The sequence below is a fragment of the Ziziphus jujuba genome, chromosome 9 (genome assembly GCF_031755915.1).
Source record: "Ziziphus jujuba cultivar Dongzao chromosome 9, ASM3175591v1".
In the NCBI taxonomy this organism is placed as follows: Eukaryota; Viridiplantae; Streptophyta; class Magnoliopsida; order Rosales; family Rhamnaceae; genus Ziziphus; species Ziziphus jujuba.
In genome coordinates, this window is record NC_083387.1 from 2,816,359 (window position 1) to 2,831,680 (window position 15,322).

Sequence of the window (15,322 nt, forward strand, 5' to 3'; positions counted from 1 at the left end):
AAATGTGAATGTTGGGACTTCCTTCGAATTTGCAAAACTTTTGCATAAATGTAATATATATAAAAGAGGCAAAAGTGCAATTTTCGTTTTCTTTGTTTTTCTTTGTAGCATTACCATATTAAGTATTTTACATACGTCCAAAAAATAAAAATACTATAAGAACAATAACTCCGAGACAGCAAGGATTTTTATTCGAGTCCATCAGATAATTGCAGGAGCACAACATTCTCATATTTGGTCGGATTCAAAACTCAAAAGCCACAGAGCCATATGATAACACATTTCCCCATTATTTACATTCAAAATCTCTGCAAACAGTGGGGTCAAAACTCACATAGACCTTATCCCTTCTGACCGTTTCCTTAACTTTAAGATAAGGTTTTATGAATCCTGTGACCCATTTCTTTGCTAGTTCCCATTGCAGCAAAGGTACATGGTTTCGCACGTGGGTTCAGACCCCACAAAAAAGAATCTGAGAAGTCAGGAGGGTTCCAATGAAAACGATCCATGACTAACACGTGTGGTGCTCCAAAACCACTAATGTAGAAAAGGGGTTCGCCCAGTTTTGGCCCAGATGTCAAGTCTTGGTGTCACCAAAAAAAAAAAAAAAAAATAAAAAATAAAAAATAAAAAATGAGGGCCTTTGTAAGGTTGTTGTTATTGTTGAAAGCGAGGTTTCTTGGCCTATGTTTTGCCTCCAAAGGAGTTGAATTTGTTTTCCTTTCCTTTTCCTTTCCATTTTTTTGTTTTCCTTCCATCCTTTGTTTAACTAATGGCTAATAAAAATCGTTATGAAAAACATTGAATTAATTTTTTTTTTCTTCTTTTCTAAATTTGCATGCGACTTTGAACTGGATTTGTCACGGCCGGCAATGATAAGTGGGCAACATGTCGGGCTGACTGAGACTATCCCAGCTCCAATTTAGATCGACATGGTACACGTGAAATCGGACCCTTTGTTAGGTTTTGGCTATCCCACTCATCCTTTGTCTTTTATTAGCCTTTGTGGGTTCTACTCATAGTTAAGCATGTTGGGGATATTTATTATTATTTTTACTATTGCCCCTAGTCAATAAAAGAAAAATAAAAAATAATAAGAAGAAGAACAGTAAATCGATAAAATGTAATAATGGGTCTTATTGATTTTTCAATGTTAAAAAATGAGCAATAATAATCGAATGAGCTGTCTAGTATATGATTTGTCTAGTATATATTTAGATTGTTTAATTATTGATTGTTATTATCATCATTAAGAGCTTAGGCAGTTGGTTTGGCACAAGGGTTTCAGTTGTTCAACTTATTTATGGTTGGACTTGGTTTGGAGGCTGTGTTATTGTACTTATAAATAGTCTATTAATGGAATACCTAACAGTTGATCATCCACGAAGTTCTTTTTATCAATTTTGCCCTTAATATGGGTGATTTCATGATAATTGAAATCGTATATATTCATCTACATATAAGCTAATTAACTATTATCATATTATTGTTGCGGTAGCTGTCTGGCTTATAACTTATATATTTACTTGGCTTGAACTACTTGTAGCTTTGTGGATTTATTTATGTATGTTAATTATTAGATGTTTTATTGTAATTAGTTTTTAGATGATAATTGAAAGGTTATATACAACGATTTATGATAAAAGTTAAAACCATTTTGAGATAAAACCAAATAATTATGAACAAAAAGAGGAAAAGACTAGCATGAGAATATTAGCAGATACAAATATATTCCATGATTGGGAGTTAATTAAACTTAAAAATCTAACATAAAAATCTGTCTGAGTGAAGAAGTTCCTCTGTTTTAAGGTAGGTCAGCATTCCATCAGGTTCACAGTAGTTCCTATGCCTATTTGCTTAGCTGCTCAGATTTCTCTGTTATTCAACAAGGTGCCTACAATACAATCAAGCATGAAGTAGAAGAGTACAAGGCCAAACACTCTTTTATTTTATTTTATTTTTATAACTTTTTCACAACAGAAATTGAGTATTTTTGTTCATGTATCTTTCCCAAATCAGCATCAAAAGCAGTAATATACAGATCAAGAATACATATAATTTGGTTGTCTTTAACTTTTCGGTGAGCAAGTAAATTAGAAAGAGAAGATAAAGCTGCATGTATATATGTGAGACAGGATGATGTTCAATGGGGCAGAGTTGATGAAAAGTCTTTATCAAGAAATGTTTGGCAAGGAGACAAGCTAATAGGTCTGCTTTGTCATATAACTTGGACAGTGGGGTCTCTCACCTTCGACCCAAACCTGCAGGGGCCAACCTTCGTGAACCACCACATACTGTTTTTTCGCATATCTTCAAAAACTCTTTTACCTCTCTATTTAAAGCCTTAGACTATTCATTCCCACCTTCAAATCACCAGCAAATCTTCAGCAACTAAAACCCAAAGTCAAAAATTCTTATTCCTCACCTGAGAGAGGTTTTTGTATACAAATATTCTTCCATTTCTGCACACAGACATGGCAGCTGCCAATGCATTCTCTACAAGAAATACTTCGAAGCTTCGTTCATGGCCGCGGTGCTCAAAGCACGTAAGAGAGCAACGAGCACGGCTTTATATCATATGGAGATGTACTGTCCTACTCCTTTGCTGGCATGAATGAGGCCAAGATATATATATATATATATATATATATATATAAATGGTTCTCTGGTGGAGCTTTTGGTGATGGACATCGTGGATTTCTTTCTGGGGGATGAAGTTGAAGTTTAAAGCTCTTCTAACCAAGCAATACTGGGTATCCTTGGGACTTGTGTTTTAGGGATTGAAGTGGCATAATAGTGACTCTAGTTTGGTTTTAGATGATAGAGTACCAAAAAAAAAAAAAAAAAAGGACTCAAGAATATGTACACTTTACCATATTAAGAAATCTGATGATATTACACTTCTGTCTTTCTCTTTGAGTTCTCTAATTAACAGTCTCTGTTTGTCCTTTGTTCTCAAAAATCAGTATGTATATTTCAGCTCCAACTTGGGATTTGGGAAATTTTCGTACGCAATTTTCCCTCCGTGAGTGGCTAAACAGGGTAACCAACCAATAACCCACTTTTTTTTCCAACTTTGTTGATTCTGAGTTGGATGTTTCTGATCTTCCCTCTTCTTCTTCAATGGATCAGATTTCTTGAGGTTCAAGGGTCTTCAAGCTTGTTGCTAAGCTCAAAATCTGACAACCTTTTTTTTTTAATTTTTTTTTATTTTCATCATCATCATTATTATTATTATTGCATGAGATTCCAAAATATAATTTGAGCAGCCTATCAGGAACTTTTAATCGCACCATTTATCTTGCTCTTAAGCATTTTATCGATTTGACTGACTCAGGTTATCACTGGGTTTCTAGGGACCAATAGCCCCATCTGGGTCAACCAGCTTGGTCAAGATTGCCTCGATTTATATATATATATATATATATATATATATATAGATATACGATTTAGAAAAGGCCCGGCTTTATCCATTTTTAAGCAATCATTGGTTTATTTAATCAAGCGGTTCTCAGGTTTCAAAAAAGTAAAGAACCACTCGCCAAGAGTTATTTTCAAACAGCCTAATTTGCTTCATCGTATCTCTATTTCTTTAAAATGAATTTTATTTTACCCTCTTGAGCATTTTTATATTATCGGCTGATTACAGTAACAAAGCAGTTAAACACATTTCATTTATTGTTCAAATACAGTCGTGTACAGTAGATCAACTATCACAGCATGAATATATCAAAGCTCCACTTTGTTTCGAAAAGATATAAACATAGACAGACTAGTAATATTTTCAGGACTGTCAATATCAGATATCCTATTTGCTAAAAAATCGTAAGGCAGCAGTAAAAAAATGTTCAAAGTTCTAATATATCTTCAAGATCCATGTAGGCTCAGCCGTCCAATTCAACATCCTTGTCAAAGATATCCCATTCGTCTTCTAAAAGTTCTCTGTCATTTGAAATCACTTTGTCCTCTCCCAACTGGCTTCTTGGTGATGGGTCATTGATCAAGGAATCCAGGTTTACCTTATCCAGGTTCTTGGATGACTGTTCGTGATCGAGAACTAAGCCAGGAGCTGTGAATTTGAGGGATGAGCCTGAGGAAGCTAAGATGCAACTTGTCTGGCTAGAGGATAGCGACTGGCTTAAAGGAACACGTTCATCAAATTTCTCTTTCAGCAAACTCACATCCAGACATATTACAGAGATTTCTCCTCTGCATAACAACAGATAAAAAAAAAATACATATTATAGTCTCTCTCCACAAAATTATCAAAATGCATACAATAGATACGTCAAAATGTTGAAGAAATTGAGAAGAGCTCAAAAGATAACAGCAAAATTGAGAAGTATTATTGTGCACAATTCAAAATTGCAACAATAACAGATATCAATTTCAAGAAAAAGTTACCAAGTTAATAAAAAGTGTCAATCCTCTGAAAACATAAGTGAGACAGAAACCCATATCCAACCAATATACAAGTAATTAATTACACAAGCAAGCAAGGTAACTTACTGCAGCATGTCCACAATGCGACCACGCTTCATCAAAAATTCACGCAACTGCAGCGAAACAAATAAGGAAAATAAGTCCAACTATTATCAATGTTTAACTCTTACCCGCCACCTATGAAATCAATGTTTTGCTTGGATGGATCAATAGAGTTAAGAGTTGCTACCTTGGCATTCTCCTCTGCCTCTTGTTGTAACAACTTTGACTCCTGAACCACTTTCTTCATGATGGCTTCTTGTTCAGCAAGTGCATTCTTTGCAGATTCTTCCTTCTCTAGCTTTTCCAGTTCAGCTGCTTTCCTCACTTCTTCTGCTGCAGCTAGCCGTGCTTCAAGGGTGTGGTGTATCTGCATATATGAACAATGATGAACTAAGTAACGAGATTGCATCATTCAATACTGATATTTATACAATATGTTGCATGTGAAGAATCATTTTTGGTTTTTTATTGTCTGCAATCATTTTAAGTTTTTTTTGCCTACAAAATTTAAGTGCTATTGGACAACATTACAAATTCAAAGGGGAAAAGGGAAAAGGTTATAATGATTGAAAGTGCACCCTACTGTGTTCACAAGAAAACCTTTATATGGTTAATGATACTCCACAAAAACAAACACATATCAGTAGCAAATACATGTTAGTTAAAGAACCTCATCAAGAGTTGCCAGTGATTTGTCCCTTTCATCTGACAAGCCTAGAAGACGAGATTGAAGCTCCTTTAGTTCAGTAGCTAAAATGGCCCTTTCTCCGTACACTTCTCCTGCATGCTGCAAAACCAGAGATGTATTGCTTAGTTGAAATTTGCATAACTTTTTAAAAGAGCTTAATTTAGAGCTTCGTTACTGCAAACATGCCAGACCATGTCATTTGCTTCCTTTGCCTGAGCCAACATTTGTTTCAATTCCTCCACTTTTACAAGAATATCCAACCCTCCCTTAGCAGCTTCCTCTTTTGCCTGTTCTGCAGCTTTCTCCTGCAATTCCACTTCTCTCATCATGTTGATAACTGATTCCATGGCAGTAAACAAGGATCTCTGTTCCATTTTATAAATAATTAAAACTTTTAAATCCACAAAAAGAGGGGGGAAAATACTATAAACTGCATATATTAATGAACTAAATGCAAGAAATAGTATGTCAAACAAGCTCATTCAATGTTAAATGTTCTCTCTGCGTGAGCATATAACAGAGACAGTTAATATGGGCACAGTGAAACCCTGAATCAGGCCCAGAATAACCCAAAGCCCCAAATCTTGACCATATAGAAACAAGCTTATTAGTTGTCAACAGAACCAAATTGTATGACAGGGCTATCTCCCTGCACCCTTTCCAGTCCTTAACACATACATGTTCCTGATCTTTCTTTAATTTATAAACTGCATAAAAGAACCCTACTAACTAGAAAAACCTTCTTCTTATCTTGAACCCCATGAAAGATTTAGAAGTCTGACAGAAAAGGACCTCGGTGCTACAAAAGTTGGAAGTCTAAAAATTTTAGAATACACAAGTAGCAGGGAATTTTTATTAGTTGAAGTCTTTTCTATTTAAATTCTATGTGAACTAGCTTATAATGCAGCTGTTGAAAATAGAGAGATATATAAACCAACATACCTTGTTGCTTTTAGCATCTTCAATAATTTCTTCAAGAATATCGGTTCTGCATAAATGACCAGATCGGGTAACTATGGAATTCCTGCTCAATTCATCTTCGATATCTTCCATCTCAGTTACAATATAGTCTGTTTTAGAAGTATGATCAGAAGAATTGCTTGCTTGTGATTTCTCACAATCAGCAACTGGAAGGAGTGAACAAAATTCTGACTGTACATCACATTCTCGAACACCTTGTGTCTGTTCTTGAACAAAAGGAGCAACAAGCTGAGCCACAGAACTTTCAACATCCAACAAAGAGCTATCACATTCTGGAGCACTTCCAATTAATTGGTTATTATCATCACTTGAATGTTTTTCCTCACTGGGGGCACTTCCACTTAAGTGGTTATTAACATCACTTGTGTGTTCTTCCTCACTGGCAGTACTTCCACTCAATTGGCTATTACTATCACCTGGAACAGAAACATATGGAAATTGAGGTTCATTTTCTGCTTCATCGTGCAGTTGAGGATCAGCGCAAAAGGAATTATTTGTATCATTGGCCTTGTCAGAAGTTACACCAGAAGTGCATCCCTGTTCGGAATAAGGACTTGGATGTGTTTCCTCAACTGCAACCCGAACATGAGAAGGTGGATAGTTAGCAAAATTAATAAAAGGAAAAATGAATAATAATAATAATAATAATAATGATGATATACACTATCAATGGATACAGACTTAAATTTGACAGACCACTACCATTCTGATAACCAGGAGAATTAGTAGGAGTAACAGAATCCCTTTTCAAGTAAGGGAGAACATCAGTGATGACATCATTCACCGCTGCATCAGCATCCTTAGAATGTTCAATAGCTACAGCCTTCAGTATGCGAGCATCAATCTGTGTAAAAATATCAAAAGAGAAAAAGAAAATCTTTTACCAAAACTAAACAAAACAATAATAACCCAAAAAAAAAAAAAAAAAAGGGGGTAAAAACTAAAGGCACTTAACTAAAAATACAAATGAAAAATAAATATGATGCTATCGCTACCATGAATTTAACTAGAAGAGCGTTATCCAAAATTAAATGCATGTCTAGTGTTCCATGATTCGCATAGATACCTATTTCTCAGCCTACTTTAAGTTTCAAGTGCAAATGACAAACCAAGAAAAAACAGACGAGCACATAAGGTAAAGCAAGAAAATATTTTCTGAAAAGTAAATAAAACAAACAAAAAAAAAAAAAAAAAAAGGAAAGAAAGAAAGAAAGAAATTCAATCTTCTAAAATGCTTTTATGTTGAGACCATTGCATACCTGTGGAAAAACATCCTGCAAGCAGCGGTAAACCGATTTGAAACCCATACTCAAGGAGTTCGATCTGCATAAAGCCGAAGGAAAAATAACCATCAAACTAAAAGCTATTTCCAAACCCTAATAATCAAAATGTTTTCAAGAAAGAATTTTGTTCAAAATTCTTCAACCGTAAATATTAATTCATGACCAATGCTAAGCCACGGGAAACAATATTCAAACAATTCAACCTCAACAAACAATATACAAGAAACTAAACAGAAAAATCCCACAAAAGTCCCGTTTGATCGCCAATATAACAAAATAAAATGAAAAGAACGGGGTTTTGAACGAAATTGTCGAATTCCTTTGAGACCTCAATTTATAAAATGAACCTTTGCAAGAAGGTATAAAAAGAATCTCAAAACTTAGACACGATTCATTTCTTTTTCTCAGCATCCAACAGAGCGGTAAGTGACAGAACGCACTGACCTTTCAGTTTTAGAGAGAGAAAGAGAGCGAGAGAGAGGAAAAAGGTTGGGGAATCGGAGAAGTGGGAGGAGACGAAGGGTTTTGTAAGGTATTTGCAGTGCTCGAGTCTCTTGGTATAGCTAGTAGCAGTCGTCTAGAGCGAGGAAACCTACGGAGCTAAGAAATTGGGTACAAGAGCATCTCTGTTCTTTCTATTGGAGTTGATTTACTTATATAGTATTCATAATCTTTTAAATAAATGTTTTTTAGTGGATTATATTTAAAATATTCTGTTAATATATAATTTTTTATTTTAAAATTATATTTAACTAAAATAATTAAAAATCTATATCAGAGTAATTTTTTTTAAATAAAAATAAATAAATATTGGTTTAGATATAACAAACATCTAGAAGTAAATAGTATTTTTTAAATTTTTAAATTTTTTTATTATTATATCAATTTGACAAATATTATTTATTTATCTGATATTACAAAAAAAATTTAAATAAACATAAAACCATTAAAGATTCTCGTATTAATTCTGGTCGGTTATGCGAGGGTATTTTGGTCATAGTATGGTTTGACTGTGACGGCAAGAAATAGGGATTTGCATGGCTGATGGTTAGCGCCGTGACATTGGCCAAGTAGACCGTTGCGCGCGCCATTGTTATCATGCTCTCATGGTGCCAAATGACATGGTCGATCACTTGGAACCTTCCTTCCACTCTTTTTTCACCTTTCACCTTTCTATACCTTTTCCCTAATTAAAAAACAAACCAACATTTTGTAATTTTTATATCATTGCTCACCATTTATTCTCAGCCTCTCTTATTGTTTTTCCTCTATTATTTTTTTCATTAAAAATAATAATTTTTCATCACAGCTTCAAAAATAAAAATTCATAATTGAGAAATCACCAATGGCAATGGCATCACGCCTTATAAAACATAATATTAAATGATATATATATATATATATATATATATATATATCCATTATAAACCTTTGATGTGAATAAACTTATTAAAATGGGGATTGAGAATAAAACAATGTGAAAAAGTCAGTAATATGAATGAATGCTTTGTATAAATATATAAATCCACGTAATGTTCTTAAACATCGCATCTACAACTGTAAATCAAGGATTCAAGATGCGTTTGAGGGAAAGCAACTGAGTGCCGAAAAGACAAGGAGTGACATAGGGCATATAACTGCCTTTTCATTGTGGAAAATTCTTCGTGATATCCAAATGGTCCAGACTCCAACTTCCACTTTGTTGATTGCATATTTCATATGGAGGAAGTCGGATTGTCTACTAGAACATTAAATTACATTGCTATGAACCTGGAACCATCATACAATATGGACATGCAGGACAAACTACATACTCAGAATAACAAATATGCACAAAAACTAGATTCAAAAGTTACATGAGCTCATTACTGACAAACAAAAAACTGCAACAGACATGAAGCTTGCGACTTTGTGGCCATTTTCATCCCAACTGGCATTATCAAGTCACCTCTTGTTGCTAACGGGAGGTTCAACTGGATTAGCTGGACGCTTAATCAAATATGATTCATCCTCCAGAGACTTCTTTGGTGTCTGCCCTTGCTTAATTTGACTTCCCTGAAGGACAACCAGAAAATAACCAGAGGGAAGTTAAATTTTCATGTGGGGTTCAGAGCAATTAGAATAAAATGGAAAAGAAAAAATGGTGTATGTGAACATTAACTAAAAAGAGGATTTTCTTTTACATGTATATTTATAAAATCTGGATAGAAACCAAAGCAAAAGATGGACTTGTTTTATAACCCATTTTGTGACAACAGAAATATATTTTAGTATGCATTGCATACATTCCATTTATTGGTTTATGTTCTCATGCTGCTGATCTGATAGCAGGGGCATTTAAAAAAAGAAAAACAGAAAAAAAAAATAATAAAAAAAAAATTATTTTTAAACTTACTGCAGGTTTTTGACCCGTCAATCTCCGATTTGATGGAGCTCGTGCCACAGATGATGCAGCAGCAGCAGCAGCCACTCGTATCCTAAAAGATTTATTACAGATTCCAAATTAATCAATCAAACTGACTTGACTAAGAAAAAAACCCAATGAAAACATAGCCTAATCTTACCTCTTATGTACATCAACATATACATCTGTCTCATCCACAATTTCCTCCTGCAATAGAGAAAGAAGCAAAAACTATGCTTAAGCAACATCCCACATGTGTACAACAGAACAATTGGGGTATTTTGTATAGTAACACGTAATATCAGACAAAAATTTAAAAAATCAGACATTCGTTAATTCAAGTTAGAAGACAGCAGTCAAAGTGGTAGAACCATCTAATGGTTACATATTCTTTACGGCTCAGCTGGTTACGAGCCACCAAATGTCAGGCAAATCAATAGATAATTCCAAATCTGAATGGTGGAAGCAGAGATTACTTGCAGAAGTTCTTCAAAAACATCCTCCAGGGTGATAATTCCAATGACTTCTCCATCTTCAATATCCTCTGATGGCTGCGGCAAGCCATTGGTTGTCACACCATTTTGTTGAACACTTTGCTTGTTCGTTGTAGTCCTGGGAGTTTTCTCAATGTCCACGAAAACTGTTCCTGATTTATCATCATGCTTTGTTAGCAAAGGAGCAGTTAAATCAGATTTTGCATTAGTTTCCTCAAATTTCTCTTTGTCTACGGTAGGCTGAGGGATCTTGCTCTTTCCTTTGACCTTCACAACAGCAGCCATATGACTGCTTCCTTTCTGAAACTCATTAAGGATATCATATAAAGGCATATCTGCTGGAACCCTGGAATATTCATGCCATGCATGAGTTTATGTTTTTAGACAGAGAGCAAGAATTAAAAGGGAAAAAGATAGACAAAGGAGACAAGGGAACACCTAGGCATTCTACGAATTGAAACAGCACTGACTGGAGTCTCTGTTTCTGCCCGCACTGTGAGAAGACTTTTGACCTAATCCAGAACAAAAAATTTATATGAGAAGATGTAACCAAATAACTAATCAGGTCATGACAAATAGCAAAAGATCAAAATGAAAAAAATTCTGACTTAGGCTGTAGGTATATACTCACCAACAAAAGTCCAATTATATTTTTTGCATTTCCAGAATAGACAGGGACACGACTATGCCCTCGTGCAAGAATTTTTCCAATTGCTTCCCTGCATTGTGAAAGAGGCAAGGAGAAACATAAGTTTCCTTCTGACCTAGAGCAAAATTTGGAATAACATTTTCACATCAGTGTATATATGAACATGAAAGGAAAAGCAGAGGAGAAAAACAGAATATCATTTTCAACCTAAATTTACCAGTCTAATTTGGAATTGACATCCAAAGAAAATGTCGATTCAATAGGTGTCATAGCCTCCTCCGCAGTCTGGATAGGTGAAGAAGCTTCAGTAGTATGACAATTTTACTTACTAAAGACGATGCAACAAGCAAGCGGGAAATTTGAAGTCACCAAATAGTTTAAAATGACAGGCACAAGCCAGAAAATTTCAAGTAAAACTGAAGTATGAACATATAATTAGTGTTTGTTCTGCAGATCTTTTTTCAGGCCAAAAGCTCTACTTGAAGGCCAAAAGCTCATTTGTTAAAAAATAAGGGTGTTTGGCAAGAGTCAACAAGCATTTGTTGATCGAAAAAATAGCTTTTTTAAGCTGTTTTAGAGAAATCCAAATTTTGAACTTCCTATAAAAGCTTTTTATTTATTTATTTATTTTTTATCTTATATGGAAATCCAATGAGCATTTAATGCAGCTTTTTTATTTACAACCAAACATTTATTGCTTTTTAATAAAAAGTTCTTTTTTAAAAAGATTTATTATACAAAGTTTTACAGGCTAAAGATCTATTTTCATCAGCTATACCAAATGGACACTTAGTCATATTATTTGAAAAACTACACTGAGTGCTGAGTGGCCAAAAAAAGAACCAATAAGGCAGATGATGTAAAACGACCATGAACATATTGTTTGCCCAATAGAAAAATAACACAACAAAAAAGAAAACTATATCAAAACCAGTCATTTAAGTTGCTTTGGAATAAAAACTACATTAAGATTCCGACTTTCCAAAAAAGGAACCAATAAGGCAGATGATGTAAAATGACTATGCACATATTGTCTGCCCGATAGAAATATAACAGAACAAAAAAGAACAATTTATCAAAACCACTCATTAAGTTTCTTTCGGAATAAGAACTACAATTAAGATTCTATATCTAGAAAAGAAAAAAACACCCAATTTATCAAACGTCGCTGTCCAAATTCAAGGGCATTCATATTTTCCCTTTTAGCAGAACAAGTTGGCAAAGATGCTGGACGTTTTCACCAAAATTGAGGATGGAAGTTTCACACAAAGACTTTAGAATGCTTGTTTCATAGAAGTAGGTACCTTTTCGGTTAAATCTAGTGCTCCACTGATTATTGTTGTCTCATCATGGGTGAGTTCACCACCTTTACCAGCCTAAAAGGATCAGGAAGAGCGAATCAAGGGTAATAACCCAAAGAAATTTCAACTGTTATTAAATTTTGGACCAACACAAGTAGCAACACCTCGTACTAATTCCAAATTCAGCTGGTTACCTCTTGGCCGTGAATAGAGACAAGAGCTTTCAACTGAGCTCGCCTGAACAAAGCATCATTGTGTCCAAGTACAGCATCCAGAACCTAAAACCATGAGTAGCTTACAAGTGCTAATTGATTACAGTGGTTCTTGTATTATGAAATTTTAAATAAACAAGCATCTGACCATGCACAATCAAATGTGCAACAGCTAGACATAAAAATTAGCCAGAGTGTTCAGTAAACTTTCACATTTTGGATCTTGTCATTATTGTTAGATGGCTACCAAGTGCCAACTATCAGCTTTAAGGTGATCAAAATAACTGAATTTATTACAAGGAAGTAACAAGTTCAACACATTCTGCATTTTACAATGATCTTGCTGCATATAGGCTATTTACAAAATATGGTCTTATACATAAAATTTATCATACAGAAGATTATAAGTAAGAAACAAATACTACCTTTCCAATAGGGTAAGAAATTGGATAACAGATGACCATCAGAACACGGACAAGCCACACAAAATTTGCACCAACGGCTAGTCCATATCTTGAGCATATGGCTTGTGGAATTATCTGACCCAGTTTCGTAAGGCATAAGTTAGTCCCAAATCTAAGGCTTAGAATACCAGCATTGAAGCATTATAGATAGAAAAGATGCTGTACCTCTCCAAAAGCTAGGACAAAGGTTACAGATAGCAAAACAGCAACAAAAGGATGAAAAATTTTATCAAGATATATAGGAAGGGCCTGAGAAAGCAAAAATCAAGAACAGGGTACAGATCAGTGATACGCTACATCCTTTTTCTTTCATATCATATCGTATAGTAAATTGTAAATACACTTCCCCATAAAATCTTATCGTAATTTCAGTGCTTCCAAGTATCAATTATGGGTAGTTTAATTGAGATGTTTTCTACTGTTCTTTTATTCATCATCTTATTTGTTTAATTCAAGTTTGTTATACTTAAAAAGTCAAAAAATATCAGTCAATTTTGGCAAACAATAGATATATAGCTTATTTTATGCGGTTTATGGTGATCACAATTTAAAAGCCAGCAAACCAAGTTATAGTACTAAAAACAGACAATTCGAGATAGGTACAGAGGTCAGACTTTTCGAAAGCGAAAGAAGAGGAACTTAGAATAAGCAATTACCTCCATGGCACAAGCATTACAAAGAAGCAAAGTAACCAAAAGCTGGTGCTGCTTTTGCACCACCGGCAAGATAGAAGCTACATAAAACAGATAAACCACAGCCGACAATTCTCAAATTAAACTTAAGTTTTCGAATAAAACCAATTTCTCGCATTTTTTTTATTTATTGTTATTATACCATATATATATATATAGAAATCGTACAGACCGGCTTGCTTTTTCTCGGCGCAGGTACCACTACGCTGGAGGATCTCAAGCTCAACAAGGTTGAGGGACATCAAGCCGAGGGTTAAGCCAGACATGATTCCGGCGAACAGAACCATAAGGCACGATACTCCGGCGTAGACGAACCACCAAGGGTTGCCGAATTCGATGTCCTCGGCCTCAAACACCAGGTCCGTTGACGAAACCATCATGGTCCGAGGTAGGGTTAGGGCATTGATTAACAAAACCATCGAATTCAGTTAGAGAGAACAAAGAATTAGAATAAAAAGAAACAGCCAGCCTCTCCTCCGTTTCGAGACTCTGAGTGTGACTGTGAGAAAACAACAAACACTGTTTCGTTTGCGGAGTGTGGGGGAGGGAGCGCCGGTTTCTATCGTCTGCAGTTTCCATTTTCTGATCCCAAAGATCTCGTCCGTCTGATTATAAAAGTCAGTCATGGATCCCACAGGATCTGCGGCTTAGGATTGCGAAAGGTGTGGGGAAGATCGCATGGGAATCAGCTTGATTATAAAAATAAAAAATATATAAATATAAATAAAAAAGGAGGGAAGGGAAATGGCTAGACCTCACAATTTGGATCATGATACGGCGACATGATTCGAAAACGATACGTAATAAATGAGTTTGGGTTTATTATAAATGGATTCGAGTCATAATCAGATCAATCCGTTTAACACGAATATTAATCGTGTCATTTTTGGGTTGACCTGTTTAACTCGAAATTGATCCGTTACGACTCATTTATTAAACGTATCAGTTTCAAACCGACACGATTATACACCTATTACAACCCATTTAAATTTAATTTTAAATTAATATTTTATCACCAATATAATATTTAATAACTAAAAAAATATTATAAATTAAAAATTTTATAAAAATAATTTTTTATTACTAATTGTTTAAAAACAAAAAATACATCTTTAATAAAACAAAAACATAAAAATAAAAAAAATAAAAAATAAATTTTTTTTTCGGGTTAATAGGTTAATTTTCGGGTTAACGGGTTAATAGGTTAGTTTTCGGGTTAATAGGTTAATTTTCGGATTAATAGGTCAATTTCAGGTTAACGGTTTAATAGGTCAATACAATTCGTTAAAATAATCATGTTAAACTGATTTTGTCATGTTGACTTGTTTATAAATAGGTCGGATTAGTATTTTAGATATTTGATACGATTAATAAATAAATTATGTTAAAATTAGATATTTTTGATATAATTATTAAATGGATTGATACGAACACTAGCCACAACATGAATTGCCAGCTATAGAAATGACGAGTGACTACGAGGCATTTATTTATATTTATTATTATTTATGGATATAAGGAGAGTATCACTGGGATGCGTACCTCTCCCACACTGCGAGATTTGCGGGTTTTGATCTCCTGCGTACTTGCTCTGTCATAATCCTTCAAAACTTGCTTTTCATTACACTGTAGCTGTGTACAACTCTAAGCCCATTTATTTCTACATTTA

The 15,322-nt window shown here is 34.5% G+C and overlaps 3 protein-coding genes across 5 annotated transcripts; 1 reads left to right on the forward strand and 2 right to left on the reverse strand.

Moving 5' to 3' along the window:
- Positions 1–580: 580 nt before the first annotated feature.
- Positions 581–2,910, forward strand: LOC112492812 (small polypeptide DEVIL 14). The gene has a single exon (XM_025077201.3). It carries the CDS (start codon positions 2,475–2,477, stop codon positions 2,616–2,618), a length of 144 nt encoding a protein of 47 aa, XP_024932969.1. The 5' UTR covers positions 581–2,474; the 3' UTR covers positions 2,619–2,910.
- Positions 2,911–3,643: 733 nt separating this feature from the next.
- LOC107426019 (uncharacterized) lies at positions 3,644–8,077 on the reverse strand. Of its 3 annotated transcripts, none has more exons than XM_060811400.1 (9): positions 7,882–8,077; positions 7,414–7,477; positions 6,851–6,998; positions 6,116–6,726; positions 5,365–5,478; positions 5,156–5,272; positions 4,673–4,852; positions 4,510–4,556; positions 3,644–4,209 (listed from the first exon to the last, which is right to left on the reverse strand). In XM_060811400.1, the coding sequence occupies exons 2-9, from the start codon at positions 7,459–7,461 to the stop codon at positions 3,885–3,887; spliced, it is 1,590 nt and encodes a 529-aa protein (XP_060667383.1). In that variant the 5' UTR covers positions 7,462–7,477; positions 7,882–8,077; the 3' UTR covers positions 3,644–3,884. The 3 variants fall into 3 exon arrangements, with proteins under 3 accessions (XP_060667383.1, XP_015891587.3, XP_015891586.3); XM_016036101.4 differs by having other exon boundaries at positions 5,365–5,538; positions 6,857–6,998; positions 7,882–8,076; XM_016036100.4 differs by having other exon boundaries at positions 5,365–5,538; positions 7,882–8,076.
- An 850-nt stretch (positions 8,078–8,927) lies between these two features.
- Positions 8,928–14,266, reverse strand: LOC107426012 (DUF21 domain-containing protein At4g14240). Its single transcript, XM_016036090.4, has 13 exons — positions 13,826–14,266; positions 13,618–13,694; positions 13,127–13,210; positions 12,923–13,036; positions 12,480–12,563; positions 12,289–12,360; positions 11,202–11,269; positions 10,967–11,054; positions 10,774–10,847; positions 10,318–10,681; positions 10,002–10,048; positions 9,833–9,914; positions 8,928–9,492 (listed from the first exon to the last, which is right to left on the reverse strand). The coding sequence occupies exons 1-13, from the start codon at positions 14,070–14,072 to the stop codon at positions 9,382–9,384; spliced, it is 1,512 nt and encodes a 503-aa protein (XP_015891576.1). The 5' UTR covers positions 14,073–14,266; the 3' UTR covers positions 8,928–9,381.
- Positions 14,267–15,322: the final 1,056 nt, after the last annotated feature.

Bases quoted from the DNA above. Each gene is read 5' to 3' on its own strand.
- LOC112492812 (XM_025077201.3), top strand. From the start codon at position 2,475: ATGGCAGCTGCCAATGCATTCTCTACAAGAAATACTTCGAAGCTTCGT.
- LOC107426019 (XM_016036100.4), bottom strand. From the start codon at position 7,461: ATGGGTTTCAAATCGGTTTACCGCTGCTTGCAGGATGTTTTTCCACAG. The intron at 6,727-6,850 runs GTCTGTCAAATT...TTCGGGTTGCAG, and splicing joins TGGTTATCAGAATGGTAGTG to TTGAGGAAACACATCCAAGT. The intron at 5,273-5,364 runs GTCTGGCATGTT...CTGGTTTTGCAG, and splicing joins CAAAGGAAGCAAATGACATG to CATGCAGGAGAAGTGTACGG.
- LOC107426012 (XM_016036090.4), bottom strand. From the start codon at position 14,072: ATGGTTTTGTTAATCAATGCCCTAACCCTACCTCGGACCATGATGGTT. The intron at 11,055-11,201 runs GTAAATTTAGGT...TTCACAATGCAG, and splicing joins GTCAATTCCAAATTAGACTG to GGAAGCAATTGGAAAAATTC. The intron at 9,493-9,832 runs GTAAGTTTAAAA...GTTGTCCTTCAG, and splicing joins TGACGGGTCAAAAACCTGCA to GGAAGTCAAATTAAGCAAGG.